Genomic DNA, 24,802 nt, shown 5'->3' on the forward strand with positions numbered 1-24,802 from the left:
AATCACTAAAATATAATTTGGTTATTTAAGCAAATCTAATTAATATCCACTATAACAAATTAATAAACCTTTTTTAAGAATTTTTTTGGACGTGTTTTCGAAGAGTTTGAGGGTCTCCTTGCTCCTTAGATTGCTTAGAAATTCTATTAAATGCAATGAGTTTCTTTTATATTTTTGTACATCAAGAAAAGGAAGTTCCATGAGTTTTCTTTTGTTGGGCCACCAAATCTAACCCAATGCAGAGAAGATGAAATTCATTTTCTTAGGGTCAATTTTCATTAGCTTCACCAAATTGGTTTTGTGAAAAACATTAGTAGTGATTGCAAGCGACAACACAAGCATGTGTAACAGAACAACGTTAACCGTTCCAATGCTACAACCATAAAAACGAAGCAGCGAAAAACTCCAAAAAGTTTGCATTTGGAAGGAAACTCCCCAAAGAGAGAAAGATGGGTAAGAAGAAGCTTCTTGTTGTGGGAGGAACTGGTTACCTTGGTCAGCATCTCTTACAAGCCTATTATGCTTCTTCTTCTTCTTCTGATACCAATGGAAATGGAGTCTCTTCTTTCGATCTGGCATTCACTCATCACTCTACTCCTCCGCCAAAGCTTCTTCTTCATGCCATTCCCGGCTCCATTCCTTTCCAAGTTGATTTGAAAACTGGCGTTGGATTTGAATCCATTTCCAATGCATTTGGTCAGGTTTTGATTCACGCTGCTCTGTTCTCATTACTACTTCCTTTGCTGAATTTTGTTGTGTTAAGGGTTTATTTCAAAGTTGGGTGTAAAATTAGATTTTGTTTTGATTTTGTTCTCCAGTTGGGTGGCATAAAAACATGATTTTGATTTATGAATATAGTTCGTAGGATTGAAGTAGTTGCCAGCTTCAGAAGAAAGAGTGTGTTTGATTCTGCTTTTATGGAAGAAATGATTTTGATATTAAGTGATCTATGTTTCCTAGTGAAAATTCTCCCAAAATCAATTCTAGAGGAGGGGAAAAAATTGTTCTTGTTGATTAAAACAAAACATTATCTCAATTGATCAAATTGGTTTTGGGAGTAGACACTAGAAAATCAAATACTTGTGAACACTTTTTGGTATTTTCAGGCATCTTACATGAATCAAAAAACACTGTTTTGATTTGAAGCACGGTTCTCTAGACTTGTTTATAGCTGATTTATAGCAATGATTTGAGGATATTGGGAAAACAATCAGACGAAAACATAAGGAAGAAGGATCTTTAGCTACCATTTCAAAGTATTTATATAGTGTATTTTGACTCATTTCATTTGGGACTGAAAATTCTGCCACTTCTCGAATTGCAGCCCGATGTTGTTGTTAATTGTGCTGCCATGTCGGTACCTCGTGCTTGTGAAACTGATCCTGATACTGCACATGCTATTAACGTGCCATCAGCTCTTGTAAATTGGTTGCAAAGCTTTAAAGAGAAAATCAGTCTTCTCATTCATCTCTCAACGGATCAAGGTAAGCTGAAACCTTATCATGAAAGATGAAGATGAAAGAGATGAGATATATAACTCTTTGTAACAATTTGTGGTTCTTAACTTAAAACTACTATCATAGTTTTTCAATGTCGGAAATTTTGGCTGCGAACTGGATACAAATGCTTTCTGTTTTTCTTTTATCCTTTTTGCACAAATGAAGTTAATGAATCATTTTTGGCACACAATTTCTTTCTTCATGAACTAGTGCGTTTTCAAGTGTTAGCTAGGTTATATTTATATTTCTTCTCATCAGTTTATGAAGGGGAAAAGTCCTTTTACAAGGAAGAAGACATTGCTATTCCGGTAAATGTTTATGGTAAAACTAAAGTCGCAGCTGAGCAGTTCATTTCCGAAAATTACTCGAATTATGCAATTTTGAGAAGCAGTATCATTTATGGACCACAGACAGTCTCACCTGTTCCAAAATCTCTTCCAATTCAGGTGGATATGCAGTATGTGAACTTTGTATGTTATTAATTAATAATTACTTGATGTTATTAATTAAATCTATCTCTTGATGCAGTGGATGGATGGTGTCCTTGCTAAAGGAGAAGAAGTGCAGTTCTTTCACGATGAATTCCGTTGTCCGATTTTTGTTAAGGATCTTGTAAATATGATACTGGCTTTAACAAGGTTATGGATATCAGGTAATAGGAGTTTTAGAACCAAAGCTTATATATTGATCAAAATGTTTTTTGAGTAAAAGAAGATCTCAATGAGAGATTTAGTATGCCATTCTGAACATCATATTGGAGAAGAGTTACTTCCTATCTATGAAAATTATTCATATATTATAACTGATTTACATATAAATACAGAATTTCATGTAAATATGATTTCCCTTGGCACTTTCATTTTCTTTTAGCCCTTTTCAAATGCTCTCCTTATTCTTTTTAAACTAATTTTGGAGCCATAATTTCTACTTTTCTGGTTTTTTTTTTCCCAGAGGATAAGCAAATACAATTGCTACTCAATGCTGGTGGACCTGATAGGGTATCGCGAGTTCAAATGGCCGAGGCTGTTGCACAGTTTAGAGGCTATGACACCTCAAAAATCAAATCAGTGTCTGCCTCGTCGGTATGTAATCCACTTCATTTTATCACAATTTTCTGATGTAATTAGTAATTGTTTATTGACATTAGCCCTGTGTAGATGAGAAAATATTAACCTCCTTAATGCTAACCGTTAATTTCAGACCAATGTATTCTGATTCTGTTTCATGGACTCTGCTTACTTGTTTTCTGTTTTCACTTTTTCCATCAAAATATCTTTATTTGAAAAAAGAAAAAATGAAAATGAAAATAGGAAACAAAACCAAAAATCAAACTACCAAAGATTGTCCTTGAACTTTTGATGCCATTTGAGAACTTCTTAGCCTGCCATGATATTTTTAACTTCTTTCTCTTTACCATTAAGTCCTCTTCTTGAGATGGCATTGAAATATTCTTATTTTTCAGGTTGATAGAGGTGTGAAGTCCCCATCTGACATATCAATGGATATTACTAGATTGCTTCAAACACTAAAAATTCATCCTGTTTCATTCAAGGATGGTGTCAGATTAACGCTTGAAGCTGAAGCGAAAAATTGAAGCAACAAAGATGTTCAATGATCCCTTGTTAGCATTTTGAGTATTGTTGCCATAAAGTGAAAACTATGCGCTCTCAGCTCTCTGCCTCTCTTACTGCATTCTGAATGTTGTAAACTAAACATAGGTAAATTCTTGATAAATTTAAGCCAAGCAATTTGTTGTTGGGATTGAGGGAATTAGTAAATGAGAAGTATTAATTTGTTTGTCAATGTATTATTTTTCAATTTTTGAAAAATAAGTTGTACTGAAATTTGTTCATGTGTTCTTGCATGTATAAAAATATGTATATTGAACCTGAGTTGCTAAATATATGTCAAGTGAAGACAAATGTTTTTATGGTTCAATTATGCAAGCAAGACTGCCTAATGCTCATTATGCACTGAAAAAATATATAAATAAATAAAAGGGGTTGGAGGGGAGGAATTTCAACTTATGATGATGTTTAGATTTTAGTTTCTACTACAAATTGAATCTTAATTAATTTCAGTATGTAACAAAAGTTATAGTAAGTTATATGTTAACATCACTTTTAGCCTTAAAACTATGACTTTTATACTATAATCCAGACATAATAAACTTTGAGGTCAGAAATAAGTTTGTGGAAGAAGTTTTCTAATGTTATTATTATTCTTTACAAGAAACAAAAAACAAGGATAAGGGCTATCCAATAAGAACCCTTGTGGTTGGAATTAAACCAAGAATCTTTTTCTCTCCCTGACATCATTCAGTTCCCTCTTCCTCATCAAACTGTTAAGAATGTCTTCCACCTTTGTTGCTCTTCATAGTTCTCTTCTTCAATCCCAGTTTCTAGGCCAAGATGGCCTCACTCATCTCTACCATTCCAAATCCACCATTCACACAAAACCAAAAGCATACAAAGTATGTGCCAAATTTGACATGCTGCAAATCATGGGAGGTAGAGGACTATGCAATGGAGAAGAAGGCCTTATACAAGAGCTGAAAAGACAAGTTGAGAATCCACCATCACCATCATCATCAGAACAAGAACAAGAGAATTTAGCACTGGCCAATGTTGCAGCAGAAGATGGTTTTGAGAAAGAGTTGATGGGGCTAACAGGTGGCTTCCCCGGTGGCGAAAAAGGCTTGAAGAAGTTCATCATGGAGAACCCTCCTCCTAAAAAAGGTGATGGAATCCAAAGCTTGAAACTTTCGATGGCGAAGAAGCCAAAGCCACCGGAGCTTCCTCTTCTGCTTCCAGGAATGATCGCTATTGTGAGCAATCCGAATAATCCGTATTACATGTACTGTGGCATTGTTCAAAGGATCACTGATGGAAAAGCAGGGGTTCTGTTTGAAGGAGGGAACTGGGACAGGTTAATCACATTCAGGCTTGAGGAATTGGAGAGAAGAGAAAAGGGTCCTCCAATGAAGAATCCAAAGTCTTGTGTTCTTGAACCGTTTCTTGAGAAGAAATCATGATAGTATCTTCCATCACCTCCTTCTTGTTGTAAAGCATGTTCTCACTTTTGTATAATATATGTATATGTATATGCATATGCTTTTCTTGACAATTTATCTAGAGGGTGTTTGGTACGAGGTAATCTATTTAGATTTCTATATGCGTCACCAACTATTTTGAACTAGAATGAGACCGCGCGGTGCGCGTGACGGTAAATTAATGATAATATATAATAAATATTAAAAATTATTATGCTTTGTAGAAATAAATTAAGGCAAATACTCAAATGAAGATGGTAAAAACATCTTTTTATAAAGATACTTTATTTAAAAGTGTGACTTATTTATTTAGCCACATTTTAAATAAAGATAATACTTTTTAAATATCAAAATCTAACCATACAATCCATCATCTAAAGGTCAAAAAGAAATATTTTCATATGAAGACAATTATAAAATCTTCATTGTAGTATCCACCATAAATTAAATATGTGTAAATTGAAGTTAAATTTAAAATGTATTTTATTTTAAATAATTTGTAGTACAAAAGATTTGGATGGGAGTTGTAAACATTTTAAAACATTTTTATTTGGTGGTTTGATTTTTGCATTTGTTTTAGTTGATGGACTTAGTCATCTTATGTGGCGCTCGTCCTCCTTTTTTTTGTTGGTTGTTAGAGTGTGTGCTTTCTTCTTTTTGTCGTAGGTTCTTGTGAAGATATGTTCTTTATGAATTGTTGAATTTGATGCACTTTCTATTGTGTTATTTGGTTCCATCTTTGTATGTATGTTCTTCTTCCGAAGATGTGTCCTGAATTTGTATGGTTTTCTTTCTCCTTAATCTTTTGATGTGGTGGTGCTTCAATGTCATTATTTTTCTGAAATGTCATTAGATTTAAAGCAGTTGTGCCCAATAAATTTTTTACGTCGCCATCAAATAGTACAAAAGTTGTTGTAACACTTTGATCTAAAACCTTTAATTGAAGTTTGAACCTAAAATAAGTATTGGGCTAACAACTAATAATTTGATAAATGAGATTATGAAAAGTATATAGAGTTACCTTATTGTTGGATATTATGGTGTTTGATTACATGTGCCACAAATGTAGTTGTTTCTTTTTTTATATATACTTTCTTCTGACACTTTTTACATTTAACACAATTTCATCCTAATTTGTCATCAATTTCGTTTATAGTTGCTAAAATTGTGAAGATCTTTTCCTATTCCAATATTCAATTTATGTTATCATTGGGTATATGATATTTGAGGAAGTATGAATGTATGATGCATGTTGTGATTTTTTTTTTGTCATACCTGATCATCAGATTCTCATTGCATGGCCATTAGATCTAATCGTTCTGCTCTGAAAGAATGATGCTCTATTGAGTAAGTTTGAGATATGCAGTTCGAAAATAATTTTTTTGTGCTAAATTTGATGTTATGTGAAGGAATAGTGATAAGAGACTTATATATGTAGTTTAAATGGTATAGAATTTAAATACTTATAATGTAAAATTTATTATGATTAATAATATTATTATGACATTTGTAATATGGATGTTTATTATATATGGTGAGTTATTTATAAAAATTAATAAATTAATTGTTACGGTTATAAATTTATTGTATTGTTTATAACGGTAAGATATAATAAATATAGGAATATGAATTCAATGTATTTGGAAGTTACAAATTTATTGGATTCTATTTTTTAGTTTTTTATTTGTATAGTTTATTTTTTTGATGATTTAAAAATAATAGTTGATTTGGCAAGAATTGAGTGGTTGATTCTAAAGTTGTGCCAAATAATAATTATTCTAAAGTTGACAATGCAATTAACGTAGTCAATGACCTAAACTTATAGAGTTGCGGTCAACATAATTATTGTAATAATTATATATTTAGATTTGTATCCATGCATGATGCATCTTATATGTACAAATATACGCATCAAAAGCTAAAAGTTAAACATTTTTAGTAAAAAAAAGAAAATAGTTAATTAGTGTTTTGAGATAAACATGCATGCATGATGCATCTTATATACTACAAATGTATCTAATATGAAAATGTATGTCTAATATCATATATTTTTTGGTTTTGTTTTGATACTCTTTTAATAAATTTGTTTTTTTTTTTTAGTTTTCAAATATTCTTTTCAAAATTTATATTGGTAAAATAAAATAAAATTTGTTTTTAATAATAAGTAAAAACTACAATAATAGTTCTTTGTACTTAGTATTACTTCTAAAAATTAAAATGAGTATTTTTTTTTTTACTAAAGATATATAGACTCGAACTTGCGACCAATATGGGAGAGGGAGACTATACTATTTGAGGTATAACTCATTGGCAAAAATTAAAATGATTATAATAAACATAATTATAATAATAAAATATAATTTTCATTTTTTAAACTTTTAATTTATAAATTAATTGTTGCGGTTATAAATTTATTGTATTATTTATAACGGTAAGATATAATAAATATAGGAATATGAATTCAATGTATTTGGAGGTTACAAATATATTGGATTCTATTTTTTAGTTTTTTATTTGTATATTTTTTTTTTGCTGATTTGGAAATAGTAGTTAATTTAGCAAAAATTGAGTGGTTAATTCTAAAATTGTGCCAAGTAAGCAATATTGTTGACATGGTATTAATAGGAGGAAAGAAATATTTCAAAAGTAATGTGGTATATGTTTATGTATCTATTTTTATATATTAAGAATAGATCGAAAGGTTGAGTTCTGAATCATCAAGGTTATCTTACATTCATTCTATAAAAAGTCGAACTTCTATGCATAACAAAAGTGAACATGTACATATTGTATTGCACTAATGGTGCTTTCATCTAAAAATCGACCTCCTCCTCGATAAATAAATCACCTTCAATATTAAATACTAAATAGAAGATTCTTTTCTGAACATGTCATTATATGTCTGACATGTTCTAAATATAACACTAAGGGTCCATCTAGTATACAGATGTGTTTTGGTACAGATTTATAGATTTTTGTTTTTTATTGATTTAAAAGTGTATCACTAAAAGTGTTACTTAAAGAAAAAATGTTACCCTTAATCGTTAACTTGACTCTGATACCAATTTTTAATTTCTGGCTTTTCTTTTAATTTCTTTTTCGAAATTTCTATTAATTCTTCATATTTTACTTTGAATAAGTTTATAACTTGTATAGGTGCTTTATTTAAAGTATTGACCATTTCTACTATTTCTCTTGCAGTTATTACTAGTCTTTGATGTTTTGATTCATAACTTTTCAATCTTGTTTTAATTTATAATATTCTTTTTTGCATGGATTATTGTATATAAAATTTTTTATCTGTTTGTCTTTTTCTTTAATATAATTTCTCAAATCTTCAATAACTTCTTTTATTTCTACACTTTTTCCTGTTTCTAAATATCTGTTTAATTTTTCAATTTCATTCTCCATTTTTTCTTTCAACAGCTTTAATTCTTTTAAGTCATAATATGGTTTTCTAGGCATTTATAAATTTTTTAAGTTTAATTCCAACTTGTTTATATTTATTCTTATTTCTATCCTTTTTATTATAAGATCATCAATTTCAATCTGAAGATTGTTTAATTCCCTTTTATACTCCTTTATTTTACCTTTTAATTTTCTCGTCCTATTTCTTTTTATTTTATTTTCTGGTTTTTCAATCTTTTTATGCTTCATTATTTTAAAATTTCTGCAAACTCTATCATTGATTCATCATTATTTTCTAAAGATTCTATTAATTTCTCTAGCTCTTCAACTTCTCTTTTCAACTTGTCATAGATTATTTTTAGGGCTTCAAATGCTCTTTGATTTATTTCAGAAAACTGTAAATAATTCAAACGATTTTTTCTTTCAAATAGCTCTTGTTTCTTGTCTTGATAAGTTACATATATTTCTTCTTTATTTATTGTCATAATTTATAGGGTTTCATTTAATTTTTCGACTTTTTTTGTTAGTTCTTTTATTTCAGAATTTTCTTCTTTAATTTTTAACTTAGGTAAACTTAAAGGGCTATTAATTTTAGATTCTCTTATTTGAAAATTCGATGAAACTAATTTGTCTGATGGTTCTTTTAATAATAGAACTGGGTTTTCAATAGCTTTATATTTTGGTATTTCTGTTTTTACAATTTTCTGAAATAATTCATCAACATAAATTCTTTCTCTGTTTTTAAATATTATACTATGATGGCTATTTGTTAAAGCATAATTTATTGCATATGTAATTGAAAATGGTTCATCATCTTGTTCCATTAGATTCTTTCTGTGAAATTTATAAGCTAAGCTTATAGATCTTCCAAGATTTTCAGTTAATAAAGGTATAGCGTATCCAAGACGAGCATTGAATTTAACATTTACGTTTGCCAAGTTTCCATGAACAATTCCAATTATTTGATCTATTGGGTCATCAGTAATTCTTTTATCACAGATTGCTAAACTTATTGGTGAATTAATTCCTTTCATATATGTAGATTTAATTAAGACTTGTATAGTACTAATATGAATCCATCCAATTTTAGATCTTTTTTGTTGATCCTTAATTTTCTCAATCTGTTTACTTAATTCTTCATCATTTATCAAAGCTATTTCAAGTTCTCCATTGGCGGATTTTATCTTTATAGGGGCTTCAAGTTGAATTTTTCCATAGTATATTATATTTTTTTATTAAAAACTTCTTTTAAAAGATTTTGTTTATTAAAATTTTCATTTGATTTGAGATTTAATTCTGTTTTTAGAACAGCCTATTTTTCATTATCTAATAAGGCAGATAATCTATAATAATCAGATTCTTCCATTAATTCTAAACTTTCTAAATAATTCATAACTAAGAGATTAGGATAAAGGCGTACCTTTCTGGAGAAAAACTTCCTTTATTTAGTATATTTTACATAAGATGTTTTTATCTCCAGAGGGGAGATTATAGGTATTAACTCCAGAGGGGAGTTTAAAACTATTTTTTCCTAAGGGAATTCTTTTTTTAGACTACAGAATCGCCTCGGCAGCTTCCTCCTTACTCTCCTAGCATATGAGTACTCTTAGCCTCCTACTTTTTGTTTTCTGATGCCTTCTACAATTGCCTAAGCAATCTATTTATAATGGTTGGGTCTGATGGACAATTCCCATCCTTACCCTTCTTATGACGTCATTGCTTACGTCATTGTTTATTATCTTGCACCAGCTACATCGTTGGTGCTCTATGACCTAAGCGCTTATGTCATTATGCAATAATGTCGAGAGATGCCTCAGATGCGCTATCCTCTTCTTTTATGTGGGTGGATGAGCTGTCTTCTTCTTTTATCATGTGGGTGGATCCTATTTCATTATTGCTTTCTTCAGATATTTCTGAGACACACAGCTGGCACTTGTGGTCTTCTCTGTTTTTTATCAAATAGCAGAGATTCCTTTTTATCCCTTCAGGGAGTTTTTCTAAGAGTCCGGATAGATTATAGAATGAAGATTCAAACTCTAACAAGAGTCTCATCTCTCTTTCTTCAATTTCATTTCTTTTATTGGACATAAGCAGAGTATTTCTGCTTTTATAATTGATTCTTGTGTGAGATTCCCTTGTTATCTTTTGAGTTCTTTCGAAGACCCTTGCTAGTGTGCTGGCTAGTCTTCCTTCCTGACTGTAAATTGTTAAGTCTTGAATCTGATCAATTGGTTGAAAATTTCCTGGAAAGACGGACATGAATATTACTTGGTGTGCTGGAACCAAGCATTCTTCTTCTTCATTAAAAATAGGTTGACTGTTTGTAAATTTTAGGGATATATCCCTTGGATTTACATTGTCAATCATATTTTTAAATCTCTTTACTGCATCAACAAATCCTGCAGGAAACTCACTAATAATTTTTAGATCATTAAAAATTAAAATTGTATCAATCAATCCATACTGGAAAAACTGATAGGTGTCCGATGGGGAAGCATCTGGAAATATAACCAGTTTTGTTAGCTGTTCTTTGGCAATAGGATAATATCCCAAAATTGTCCTTTTTTCTTCAGTCCAATTCAGGACTATGTTAAGGGTTTCTCTGAGATTTGATCTACAGACCCTTTTCTTTTCCTTGATTTCAGTCCTTGTAGGAATGTTTCTTATTATCCCTGTTCTCTGGGTTTGAATTGGAGCTTTTTCTGCTCTTTTTAGGGTTTGCTCTGGATGGAGAGCTTCATATTCCCTAAAGGATTCCTTTGCCTCTTCCAGTGTTAGAAACCCTCCTTTATGAATTATCCTTGATTGATGTGTGAATGGTGCTGCTTTTTCCCAGGCATCATATACTCCTTTCATGGGGCCATTATAATTTACATAATATTTTTTTATCTTGGGTGGATTTTTTAATGATTTCAGCAATTGTTTTATTTTCTGAAATTTTTTCTTCACCTGATTTGTCCACCACGCTTAGCTGGCTGAACTCTGATGGTTTTGCTTGTTGTGTTGATTTCATTGCTTCAATGGCCTTCTTGAGGGATTGGATCTGTGTCCTTATTTGCTGACAATGCTTGCATTTTTCGAGTTCTTGTTCATATTTTTGAATTTCTTGATCTAATGCGTTGTAGACGAACTCCATTCTCTCGTTAATGTATCTGCAATAACATTTTTGTCACCTTTAATATATTCAATTTTTATTGGATATTGTAACAAAAATAATTGCCATCTTACCAATCATCCATGATTATAATCAACTTTTAAATTATATCGTATAAAACCTGTTAGGTAACTTGAATCTGTCCTTAATGTAAATTCTTTGGGTAGTAAATCAATTTTTCATTTCTTAAGAGATTTAATTGCTGCTAGAGTTTCCTTTTCATGAGTGGTATATATCTGTTCTGTTGGAGTAAAAGTTCCTGAAATATACCTGCAAAGTAATTCATTTGGGGAATATTTAGAATCTAGTGATTCTTTTTCTTGTTCCAAGCTTTTTATAGCTTTCTTAGCTTTTAGACATCCTGACCAGGTTATGTCTGAGGCATCTGTTTCTACTATTAAGTAGTCATTTTCTTCTGGAATATAAAGTTCTGGAAGTTTCTCACATAATTCTTTAATTCTTTGAATTTGCATACTATCTTTTTCATCCCATTTCCATTCTTTTTTAGTACTTATTTTTGGAAATAAGCTTTTAGCGTATTCTGTTATATTCTTTAAAAATCCTTGATCAGAAATATAATTTATACACCCCAAAAATCTTTGTAATTGTTTTCTATCTTCTATTTTATTAGGAAATAAATTTACCTTTTCTAGAACATTTGGTTAAAGTTTTAGCTTTCCTTAGGTGGATAGAATTAATCTAAGAAACTTTATTTCTTGTTTTGCTATTCTTGCTTTCTTTTTGCTAAGAACTAATCCTTTTTCTTTACATCTTTCTAAAACTATTAATAATTTTTGAAGATGATATTCTTTATCTTGTTTTGTAAAAACTAGTATATCATCAATGTAGACTAAAACAAATTCATTTAACTCTTTTAGATTTTCTTCCATAAATCTTTGATAAATACCTGGGACTTGTTTTAATCCGAATGGTAATACATTCCATTCATAGAGCAACACACTTGTTGATTCTTTTGTTGGGCAAGTAAAAGCAGTTAATTTCTTTGTTTCTTCGTCTAAATGAAGTTGCCAATATCCTGATTTTGCATCAAGAGATGAAAACCAAGTTGCTCCTTTGATTTTTTCTAAAATAGAATCTTTTCTTGGAAGTTTATGAGCATCACCAATAATTGCTTCATTCATCTTCTTATAGTTAATAACCATTCTTCGTTTTCCCCTTTTAATTTCATTATTGTTTTCGACATAAAAGGCTGGAGCCGCATGAAGACTTTTACTTAATCTTATAATTCCTTTTTCCAAAAGATCTCTACATTCTAATGAGAACTCTTCTCTATCTCTTGCGGAATAAGGAATTTTATTTGGAACATTTATCTCTTTTGTAGGGTCTTTTAATTTAATGCTTACTAATTCGTTATTTGTATTTTTAATATCTAAAGGATTTTCAGCACAAATTTCATCCAGAAATTCTTCTATCTTTGTTTCAAGATTATTTTTTGGAATTTTTATCTGAAAGTATAAATTTAAATAACATGTCTCTAATATAGAAAATATTTTAAATTTTAGAATCTTATCTATAGTAGTGGTTGGTATTTTTATTCATTTCGATTTTTGATTTATTGAAGAATCGTGTGGAGTTTTTAAAACTATATATGTTAATTCTTGAATGAATGGATGATATAGCTTTAAAAAGTTATTTCCTATGATAAAATCCATTCCAGAATCCAACATATATATAGATGGAACAATGAATCTATAATTTTGAATAAAAATTTCAGCCATCTCTGCTTTTTGGTCAATTTTATGTATTGATTTGTCAGCTATTCTAATTCTTAATGGTTTCTTTAATTTTTTCCAATCAAGTTTTATATTTGAACTAGCAAAGCATTGTGTTGCTCCAGAATCTATGAAAGCATTTATAAACTTTTCTGTTATTTTTATAGTAATAAATGTGGCATTATTACTCAATCTCTGAGTCTGTTTCTGAGACATATTCAAAAATATAGTCTAAGTTATCATCAGATTCCTCTAATGGTTCCATGAAACAAGACTTAGCAATTTCTATTTGTTTAGTAAGATTCTTTTTATCCTTCTTTTTTGGACATTCATTTGCATAGTGTCCTTCTTCTTGGCAATACCAACACTTACAATTTTCTTTTTTATTTGGGCAATAGTTATTTTTTTGTCTTTTATTGTTATTTTCCTTCCTAAAATACCTCTTTTTTCTCCAGTTTGGATAGTATTTTCTTTTTCTAAATTGATATTTTCTTTTTCTTTGAAGGTTTTTATTAAGACCATATTTTTGAGGTATCTCTTCATTATCCTGACAGCAAATTCTAATTATATTTGTAAATCTTTTTTGAGTCGCTTCTTGCATACAACGTTCTTTTATTTCCTCTCTTATTGCAGAGGTTGCTCCACCAAAATTATTTTCAATTGTCCCTCTATTTATTTCTCTTATAAATCTTCCCATTATAAATTCATTAGCAGGATATGGAAGTTTTGTTATATACATACTAAGATAATGATTTTTATCTTCTTCTTTCAATTTGTAATAATGTATTCTATATTCACATATATAAGATTCCACATTACATAGATCATATATCTGAATATTAGCTAAATGGTTTTTTGCTTCTTGATATTCTTTATTATAGACTTCTTGTCTATGATCTATAATATTTTTTCCAAAAAATTCTTTATATAGAATCATCATTATATATAATATCTTATCATAAGCTGTTGTTTTTGTTGCTAAATCTTCTATTATTTGGTTTTCTATTGATGTCATATAATCTCTTATAGTTCCTTTAGTATGAAACCCTATGTAATTCCAAATATCTCTTCCAGACAAATCACTAAGCTTTGGATTAGTAAAAGCTTCTAATAAAAAGGAATTCAACCAATTTTCGAAAATCTCTTTTTCATTCTTTTTACAGTCTAAATCAAGCATTCTTTCTCCTTCCATTTCCTAGATTTTAGGAACGTATTTTAATGGTATTTTTTTATATTTTGAATCTTTATTTATAAACCCTTTTTTAAAAGCATAATTATCAAAACCTGTTTCCCATTTAAATTGAGATTGATTATCTTTAGATGTTCCAGCTTCATTTTTTACTTGTATTGGAATTGCTGGTTCTTCGTCACTTGAATAATCTAGGATGTGTTCTTCATTTTCTATATTTTCAGAATTTACTAATTCTTCTTCTATTTGAAATCCTTGTTCCATAATATTATTTTCTTGATCCATTTTTAATTGTTTAAAAAGCATTGTAACTTCTTCTAATTTTTCTTCAATATTCATAATTTTAGTGGTGGTTTTACTTTTAAATTTGTTATGTTGATTATATTTTAAAAATTTTCTTCTTTGGGATTCTCTTTTTCCTTATTTCTTTGAAATTTTATGGATACTAATATTTCTTCAAGCATATCTACTATAGAATTTAATTGTGGGTTAAAAGTATGATAAAGATGTGGAGAATCATTTTCATGGTAACATTTCTTAGATATTCCGTGTGAAAAATAAGTTTTTTCAGGTTTTTGAAGTCCTTCAATAAAACTTATAGTAAAATAAAGATTTTGAGAAAAATCATTTTGTATTGATTTTAAGAATTCGGTATCATTACAGTTAACATTAGTTAAAATCATTAATTTTGATAACTTAATTATTTCTTCTCTTAAATCTTCTAATTTACTTTTTTCCATTAGGTGACGCTTTTCTTTGTGAAGAGTTACGATTTAAAGTGAAAAGTGTGGCTTTAGAAAGTGTGGTGTAAGCAAATCTTTAAATCTGTATGACTTTTTGCTCTGTATACTAAAATTCACCTAACACTAAATAGCAAATGTATTAGTTGTTTCAAATAATAAAAATGATGAATAAATATTGTTTTCATCAGAAATAGTATGAAATTTGTTTTTTCAACTATTATATAGATAATAAAATTTGATTGTGTAAAAAATTATCAGATCAAATTTGCACTCGGTAAAATACAAATGTTAGTTCTTAGTTAGAACTCCTAAGGACCAATTTTATTAGCTTGTTTGAAATCTCTCTTAAAATTAGAGAATACTATCTAATTCATATAGATGTATTAATCTCCTACTTACAATTTACATAAAAAAAGAATTTTGTTCTTCGAATTTAGCCACAAAATTATATTTATCTATCTTTAGTTTTCGTTCAATTTTTCATGTTTATTACAGTAATTCTATTTATAATTTTGTCACAAAATTGTCTTCCTTATTCGGATTTTTTAAATAAATAATTTAATTATTTTATTTACCAAAATATGTAATTTATAACGTATTTATCAATTTACAGCACATTGATTTATCTTGTTTTCAGTATGTATTTTTTTTAATTCTAGTATAAATGAAATACATTTATAAGTGTAAACGAGATAGATCAATGTGATGTAAATGGATAAATCCACTACAAATTACATATTTCATTAAATAAAATAATTAAATGATTTATTTAAAAAAAAAATTCCTCCTTATCCTGAAACAACCTTATATTTTGTGCCTTGTTTCTGTTTTCAGCCTTGTACTCTCTCCTCCCGCTCCTTGGTTCACCCCATTTATATGAGCAAAAAGATGCGTGAAGAATACTTTGGCTTACCCAATTAAGCTGTTATTCTCTCTCCTTTCAGTGGTTCGATCATGTTTTGTAGAAAGCTTCCATGCCCATCCAGAACTCAGATAGTTGAAATTTGAGGAAGTCAACTGAAAAGTAGTGAGTAATAGAATTCTTAATGGAAGTTTCAATGATGATTAAAACTGGAATAATGGATTAGACAGAACATGGGACACGTGGAATTGGAGCATCATAAAAAATTTCCATAAATACTATGTAGATGGAGTTGAAAAAGGTTGAAAATATGTTTGAGGTACGTTGGCATTGAATTCTTCGCGTTTTGTTTCAGGCTAGAAGCTCATAAAGAAGGATAAAAAACTAAAATAAGTCATGGTTGGTTCAATATTACATGAATAAGCCAATGAAAAAATTGATTCAGTAATCAACTAATATGTATTATTATGTAATTTGAATCACCATATTTCGAATTCAATTTGAATGTAATTCGAATTAGTGCAATTCGAACTATTAACACCTATGCACTCTACATAATTCGAATTTGTGCAACTCGAATTAACTTCTCTTAATTCGCTCCGATAAAAGCTGGAGCAAAGTATTTAGCTGATGGGGGACGATCCAGGTAGACTATATCGATTGGATGGAGTGACTCATATTGCCGGGGTCATCAACGAGGAGGTTAGTTTTTTTTTTTGGTGGTTTAATTTTGTGATGCTGCACGTTGTTTTTTATGGTGGTATTGCATGTGGTTTGTTGGAGCGGTTTTGTTTGTGGTTTGATAGGCGGTTTAATTTAACGGTTTTTGTTACTGGCTTTGCATGTGGTATTGGTAGTGGTTTTGCATGTTGTAGCGGTTTAAGATAGCGGTTTGTGTTAGTGGTTTTTTGTTAGTGGGATTGTCAGCGGTATTGTATGCGGTTTATGTAAGTGGATTTAAATGCGCTGTTGATAGTGGTTTATTATATTACTTTTGTATGTGGTTTATATATGGCTTTTGTATGTGGTTTATTATATTGCTTTTGTAAGTGGTCATTGTTTTGGCAGCCGCAGCGTTGCATCTCGAGCATGCGGCAGCAGCAGGGCATGCCACTCGATGAGAGATACGTTCCGTACCTGCAGATGGCCGGATTATACCATGTTGCGAGGCTGAACGACAGATGGTTCTGAATAGATGAGCCCCTTGTTAGTGCATTCGTCAAGCGGTGGCGTCCGGAGACGCACACCTTCCATATGCCCTTCGGAGAGTGCACGATCACCACTTCAGGATGTGGCATACCAGTTGGGGTTGCCAGTGGACGGACGCTATGTCAGTGGTTGCCTTACAGATTTTCATGTATACATCGAGGGTGGCCGTCCTGCCTGGGTGTGGTTCCAGGAGTTGCTTGGAGTGATTCTTCCTCCGAGCCAAGTTCAGAAGTTCGCTGTAAACTGCACCTGGTTCCAAGAGACTTTCGGGGAGTGCCCCGCGGGAGCTGATGAGGAGACTATGCGGCGCTTTGCTCGTGCATATATCATGATGTTGTTGGGTACTCAACTGTTTGCCGACAAGTCCGGCAACCGCATTCACATCAGATGGCTTCCATACGTTGCTAGGCTTGAGGAGATGGGTACCTACAGCTAGGAGTCTGCAGCACTAGCATGGTTGTACCGGTGCATGTGCCAAGTGGCGAACAGACATGTGGTAAAGTTAGCGGGCCCACTTCAGTTACTTCAGTCCTGGATCTTCTGGCACTTTCCTAGGTTTAGGCCTGCTGGGTATGATACGTGCAGCTGGACCTTGGCCTCGAGGTACCGTACTTAGACCTTTCTATTTCAATTTAAAATAGTTGATTCCGTGTTCGCTTCTTATGTTATACAAATCTGTCACACTCTTAATTAGCTGTAACACCGATGTGAGATGCAGGTGGTCAGGTTACAACCCTCCTGGTGGCGAGAACGGACCTAGAGTGCAGAACTGGCGACTGAGGCTTGCCATGTTACAGGCCACTGATGTGAGTATACTAACCGGCTATCTTTGTTTAATTAATTAAACTAGATGACTGTAGTTCATGTAGTGAACTAAAAAATGTTAGAATCTTTCTGTAGTTTATCTGGATGCCCTATAGCTCCCCCGAGGTTCTGCAGGTTGTGCATCCGGAGGTGTTGGAGCCTCGGCATACGGCGATGTGGCGGTTTGTGACGTCACTAATATACTTTGCCGTGATAGAGTGGCATCAGATAGATAGGGTTTTACCGCAGTTCGGTGGAGTCCAGCCCCGTCCACAGCCTGCCCTGAACATCGACTTTCTGATGTCGAAGGACGGGAGAGGGGGTGATCGTTGGTTCTCGTCGGCTCTTCAGCTTTGGCATCTTCATTGGGAGAGCCGTGCCGACCACGTTCTTCGGTTCGATGTTGTTGCAGACCCTAGACCATCACATGATTTCCTGCAGTGGTGGAGTCAGCATGGAAAGAGGTTTCTGTCACCAGAGATGTATTTGGGGGATCCAAGAGCCATTCCTATTCCTGTGGAGGCGTCGCAGAGGGGTGCTGGGCGAGTTCCCGACATGGATCGTGTTGACGACGTCCCGGATAGGCGTCGGGTCGAGAGGAGAGCTCGTGCGGGGACACATCAGAGCCAGCGCGAGTGGAGGTGGCTGGACCATGCTATGGACGAGGGTGATGGGGACGGCCGCCCTGGAGGAAGACGACGAGGCCACGGAGGCAGACGGAGAGGGAGTGCTGCGGCCGACGATCACGGACACCATGGTCATGACGACGACGTCGATCAGCACGGGCCCATGGGTGGGGACGTTGGAGGGCATGCTGCAGTAAGGGGTGTTAGTCCCCATCATGTAGGGCATGGAGGTGAGTGTTACGGCTCCGGTATGGGTGACGGGACAGATCAGGGTGATGGTGGACTTGGCTCAGGGCCGCTTTCCTATTACTTCGTTGGAGTCGCCGCCAATGATCAGACACTTCAGGAGAGTACGCCCTGGGTTAGCCCGGGTTCGATGTTTTCAGACTTCCTGGCAGGTGATGGGCTTGATGCGGCATACAGCGGTTCACACTTTCTAGATGAGCTTACTGCCATCATGTAGGAGGATGATGCGGCCCGTCGGCGTGGTCAGAGCTCCGGCACGCCTGTACCTTTAGCTGTCGATCTTAACGAGCCTCCTACGATGCCAGCTGCTGTCCCTTTTGCATTGGGTGGTACTCCTCCTTCCGCCTATACTACTGCATCACATTTAGGTGCCTGGCCGTCTGGGGCCTCCGTCCAGCTTAGGCCACCTGCATAGCCTGCCCCGGACAAGGAGGATGATGAGATTGAGGAGGAGGAGCCGCTTATCCGGAGAGGCCAGAGGACACGGGTACCCCGTCGTTGCTTCACCGGTTCGCATCTTTTTAGATGATTGATGTATATTGATATGGCTTTTTTTCAGCTTTATTGTTGTATTTTAGCGAACTTTATTATTGTAGTTTGACTATTTATGTTTCAGTTCGTTAGAACTTTATCATAATATTGTACTTTGAAAATGGCCTTTCATTTCTACTTTTAGTAACTATGTTATTGACCCCCACATGTATTCATTTAATTTATAGAATTTTTTTGTTGCCTTGTTTTTTAAATAGACTACTAGTGTAATTCGAAACACCCCAATTCGAATTACTACTTGTGGCAAAACGTGCATAGTTCAAATCAATGAGATTCGAATTATGTAGGATTGCACTCTCATGCTAATTTGAATCAGCATGATTCGAATTAAGAGAAGCTAATTCGAATTGCACAAATTCGAATTATGTAGAGTGCATGGGTGTTAGTAGTTCGAATTGCACTAATTCGAATTACATTCAAATTGAGTTCGAAACGTGGTGATTCGAATTACATAGTAATACACATTGGTTGATTGTTGAATCAATTTTTCCATTGGCTTATTCATGTAATATTGAACTAACCATGGCTTATTTTGGTTTTCTACCCCAAAATAAAATACAAATATATACTAACATAGATACAGTTATATTTTGAACTCAAAATTGATTTAAAATATTTATTTGTAAAATACTATTACAATATTTATAATTTTTTTATCAAAACTAAAATAACTCTTAACTAGAAACATAATAAAAAAGGGACGACTCAAATAAAAAATTAAAAATACTTCATCTTTTGCTAAAGATGTTTTTGTATTATATTTTAATTGGTTTCTGTATAACTTATTCGGTATTCTTCGTCACATATTATTAAATTCCTTAAAAGATTTTTTTTCAAAAAACAATAAAAAACATTTAGATTGGACTAAAACAAAAAGGTAATAGATTAACTATTAGATTTTTTCTAAAATTGTTTATATAAAAAAATATGACACACTCATCAATATATATATAGTCATGCTACACATTCATGTAATTTTTTATCCAAGTCCATCCAAGCTGGTCCAATGCAGAAAAAACCCAATATCATTAAATAAGGGTGTATTACACGCGCCCCAAACCCCCGAAACGTTAACATTCATTCGCGCCTTAAATATGAAACAACGTTCCATCTTCAACCTTGAAACCGCCACTGGAGAAGTTCGAATCTCTCTCAAAATCTCTCAAATTTCACTCGTATTCTCTGCAGAAATTATTACTGGCTGGAGAAGAACCGTGAGAAGATTTCGCAAGAAAAAAGAAAAAACAAACGAAAACAAGAACAGAGACTACGAAAGGTATGAAAAAAACTACTGTTCATTTAAAATATCGCAATCTCGCATTTCTACTAGTTGCAATTTAGGTTTACTAGATTGAGTTGCTTCGTTTAGTAGATCGGCTTATTTTGATTCCATCTTTTTTTTCCGTAACTACGGCATGCGAATAGAAAATGTGTTGTTATTTTCTTTCTGTAATATATTGATCGGTTCATTGGTGTTGGTGATTTACATTCACTTGAGTGTTAGTGTGTTCAGTTGAGTTCTTTTGAATACAGAAATATTTTTCTTAATGATTGAATGTTTATCACGTTTTATTCAGCACATGAATAGTGTTCAGTTCAGTGGCGTTAGTAATTTTTATTCATTTGATTGTTATATTTTTAGTTGAGTTCTTTTGCATGCATAAATGTTTTTCTAACTGTTTGAATGTTTATCATGTTTTATTCAAAACATCAAGGGAGTTCGATTAAGTGGGGTTGGTCATTTTGATTCACTTGATTGTTAGTGTGTTTAGTTGAGTTCTTTTGCATGCAGAAATGTTTTTCTAGCTGTTTGAATGTTTATCACGTTTTATTCAAAACTTGAATGGTGTTCGGTTCAGTGGAGTTGGTCATTTTGATTTATTTTATTGTTAGTGTGTTCAATTGAGTTCTTTTGCATGCAGAAATATTTTCCTAGTTGTTTGAATATTTATCACGTTTTATTCAGAACATCAAAGGAGTTCGGTTTAGTGGAGTTGGCCATTTTGATTCACTTGATTAAAATATGCATGCTCGTGCTTGTCGGTGTATTGAGTGAAGTATTGACCAAATTTTTTTGTCCTTACAGCAAAAATGAAGAAGACAATGGTGACAAAGAAGGAGAAGCCGCGCTATAACGTAAGCATATGTACACATTAAATATATTTATTGCCTTTCATTTGAATAAACTCTATTTTGTTTTATAAATATATCACGACATTCTGTTTCGAAACCTTGCAGAAAACTCACGATTGCAGATGCCAGACAAAGGCAATAACGACGGTGTTTAAGGCAATAAGTCAGAAAAAGAAAGATATTATTGAAGAAATGAAATTCGGTGCACTGGCACATGTCTCAGAAATGAACGTCTCTCACAGCCTCTTGAGAGAATTGGTTGATATGATGACTATTATGGATGCCTGAACACTCTCCATGGTAAAATATACATAACACCTGACAAGGTGGCAGCTGCGATGGGCATAAATCACGAACGTAATACAGTTCTCACCTTGCGCTTATTTTGATTCATTGCTTGCTTTATTTTCGGTTCATTTGTGTACAGAAAATAAAACTGAGCCTATTTGACTGGTCAAAATATTGTAGGGGATCATTTTTCTGAAAAAGTTGAGTATGGTAGACTAAATGAGGCAGACAAGGAGATAATTGACGGCTTCAAATGTGCTACGTTGGCATCTTTGACGAAATCTGTCCTTGATATGAGTGTTGAAGGGGAGGAGAACCGACAGAAATTTTGGAAGACTTTTGTCGTCTTTGTCCAGAAGTACTTCTTGTTGCCGACGACAGTAAGCACGGCCTCCCCAATCCATAAGCCACCTACCCTTCGTGTGGACAACATTCGACAATGGGATTGGACAAATCATGTCCTGAGCTTCTTGAGGAAGGGGATAGAAAACAGGAGAAAGGGGAAGAAACAGTCTGTTGACGGTTGTGTGTTTGTTTTGATGCTGATTTATTTCTATGAATCCAAGTTCCCTCGCTTTGATGCACCTGAGGCTCCTGGGCCACCGTGGGTGGCCCACTGGACACGGAAGATGATGCTCGACCAGTTTTCTAAGGAAGCAACGGATACAATGGTAAATTAAACAAAAATTTTCCCTGAAATTTTATTTCAGATGCTCATAAAATACTCTACTAACTAAATAAGCGAGGAAAAAACAAAAGGAAAGAATGTGGAGAAGAAAACAGCTTTTCTGAAGGAGAAAGAGAAGGGAAAGAGGAAGAAAGAAGAAAAGAAAATTCTTGTTTTGGAATCTTCTTCGGAAGAAGATAGTTTTTCCGAATCTGAAACTAAATCTGAATTTGAGAAAACACCGCCGACTAAAAGAACACAACAACAAAGGCTGGTGAAAAAACAAAAAATTGTTCCGAAGGATTTGGAAACAACAAATGAATCTAAAATCCAAAGCAGTTTGATGGATTTGGAAAGCACAAGTGAATCCAAAAACTAATAAATTTGGGAAATGGCTATTTTCGGTTCATTTCTATCTTTGTCTGATGTTCATTTGGTCTGGTTTTGCTTGTATTTGGTTAAAAATGTTCTTATGCGCTTGTTCTTATGTATTGCAAAGAAGAAGAAGAAATTGAAAAAAGAGCAACAAAAAAATAAAAGAAAAGAAAACAACCAAAGAAGGTGGTTAAAAAAGAAAACAAAAAAAGGAAGCTTGTCCCGGCAGATTCCGAGAGCACAAGTGAATCTAAAAACTAGTAAGTTTGAAATGGATTATTTTTGGTTCATTGCTATGATAGTATGATGTTCATCTGGTTTAGTTTTGCTTCTATTTGATGAAAATTGTTTGTGTGTGCTTGTTAAATAAATTACACCTGTGATATTTGTCTCCGGTATAAATTGGATGTGTTTGTGTGTGTTGTAGAGAAAAAGAAATCGAAAAAACACTGACAGTTAAAAGAAAACAACCGGAGAGGGTTGCCAAAAAATAAACCAAATCAGACAAACTTGTTCTGAGAGATTTAGAGTGCAAAATTGAATCTGAAAAATAGTAAGTTTCTGGAATCATATTTTCGGTTATTGATGCTTGCATTTTAGGTTCATTGATACTTATTTTATGATTTTTCAGAAGTGAACAAGTAAAGGTCAGTGCTGCCGAGAGAAGAAGAGAGGCGTTGCAGCTGTTAAAAGAAAAGAGATCAAAGAGAAAAAATGATGGAGCCCGAAATATAAATGTTGCTCCTGATGACTTTGACTCGACAGAGACCCGAAATGATTTCTCCGAGACATAAAATTCGGTTTCTTATATTGAGTTCTTTTTCTTTGTTTGCTAACTTTTGCTAAAACCTCTTGTAACTGGATTTACTAAATAATATCTATTTTCTTGCTTAGACTGCCGACTGTAAATTTGGGCAGCGAGCCTTTATACACTCAGACGAGCTCCACACCGTCTGTAAATGCACTGGCAAATGGCAGGTAAATTTGGTTCATTATGGGTTTAAGTGTGGTTTATTGGATTCCAAAAATAAATTTGATGTGCTTTAAATCCTCTGCTTTTAATTTTGGTCGATGATTTTAATTTGGTATCTTTTTTATTAGGAAAAATACCCCAAAAACCCCGGTAAAAGTTTTTAGAAGAAAAAAACTCTATCAAAATAGAGTTTCCAAACTCCACATGTGTAAGTTCAAATATTTATATTGGTTTTTTAGATTTAGGTAATAATTTTTGTTTAATTAATCACACCGAATTTGTGTTTTAGATTTATCACGTTTTATTCAAAATATGAATGTAGTTCGGTTAAGTAGAGTTGATAATTTTGATTCACTTGATTGTTAAGTATTCAATAGAGTTCTTTTGCGTGCAAAAATATTTTTCTTGTTGATTAAATATTTATCACATTTTATTCAAATCATGAATGGTGTTTGGTTCAGTGGAGTTGCTGATTTTGATTCACCTAATTGGTATGTGTTCAGTTGAGTTCTTTTGCATACAGAAATATTTTTCTAGCTGTTTGAATGTTTATCACGTTTTATTCAGAACATCAATAGAGTTTGGTTCAGTGGAGTTGGTCATTTTGATTCACTTGATTAAAATATGTATGCTTGTGCTTGTCGGTGTATTGAGTGAAGTATTGACCAAATTTTTTTCTCCTCGGAGAAAAAATGACCTTTTAGATTTATAAGTTGAAATATTTATGTTGGTCTTTTAGATTTAGGTAAAATTAATCACAAGAAATTTGTTTTTAATTGTCAGTAGCGCTACACCTGATTTTGACCTCCAAATCATTGCGGTTCGAGAAAAAACTCCGGATATGTAAGTTTTTCATGTGTAGATTTCAGTTTCTCAGTACTTATTCTAATTATTCAACATTAACTTCTTCCTTGTTTACATTCCTTAGATTTCCTATTGTGGTGTCTCTTCCGAGTTCTCTTAAGAAAGAGCTAATAAAAGATGCCTTTACCTATGTCCCTTCTGAAAATCAAACACAAGAAACTTCTGTTAATGAGTAAGTTGCACATAAAATTTTTTCAATTAGATTTAATGGTACAGGATAATAATTTCGGGTCATTATTGAACTCTTTTCTGTTTAATGCAGCAACCCTCTGGAACTGCAACAGCAACCGTGCCAAGATGCTCCGGCGGCAGGGCAATCGGAAGAAGAAGCACACATTGATGGGTAAGTTTTATTGCTTGTTCAGATCTGGGTAAATTTTAGTTCATTACATGCGCTATTTATGGTTCATCTGAATCTAAAAATC

General features: G+C 32.8%; 3 protein-coding genes across 3 annotated transcripts in view; 2 read left to right on the top strand and 1 right to left on the bottom strand.

Moving 5' to 3' along the window:
- Positions 1-154: 154 nt before the first annotated feature.
- Positions 155-4,647, top strand: LOC112736330 (uncharacterized). Its single transcript, XM_025785732.3, has 6 exons — positions 155-701; positions 1,325-1,484; positions 1,758-1,945; positions 2,028-2,151; positions 2,451-2,581; positions 2,962-4,647. The coding sequence occupies exons 1-6, from the start codon at positions 450-452 to the stop codon at positions 3,091-3,093; spliced, it is 987 nt and encodes a 328-aa protein (XP_025641517.1). The 5' UTR covers positions 155-449; the 3' UTR covers positions 3,094-4,647.
- LOC112736339 (NAD(P)H-quinone oxidoreductase subunit S, chloroplastic) lies at positions 3,133-4,647 on the top strand. Its single transcript, XM_025785744.3, has one exon. The coding sequence runs from the start codon at positions 3,850-3,852 to the stop codon at positions 4,531-4,533; it is 684 nt and encodes a 227-aa protein (XP_025641529.1). The 5' UTR covers positions 3,133-3,849; the 3' UTR covers positions 4,534-4,647.
- Positions 4,648-15,196: 10,549 nt separating this feature from the next.
- LOC112736348 (disease resistance protein Roq1) overlaps positions 15,197-24,802 on the bottom strand; it is a 28,074-nt gene continuing 18,468 nt past the window's right edge. Inside the window, exon 7 of the mRNA XM_072214247.1 lies at positions 15,197-15,795. Within this exon, the coding sequence (XP_072070348.1) occupies positions 15,688-15,795 (108 nt within the window). The 3' untranslated portion in view covers positions 15,197-15,687. The remainder of the gene's footprint in view (positions 15,796-24,802) is intronic.

This window comes from Arachis hypogaea, chromosome 2 (genome assembly GCF_003086295.3).
Source record: "Arachis hypogaea cultivar Tifrunner chromosome 2, arahy.Tifrunner.gnm2.J5K5, whole genome shotgun sequence".
NCBI classification, from domain to species: domain Eukaryota; kingdom Viridiplantae; phylum Streptophyta; class Magnoliopsida; order Fabales; family Fabaceae; genus Arachis; species Arachis hypogaea.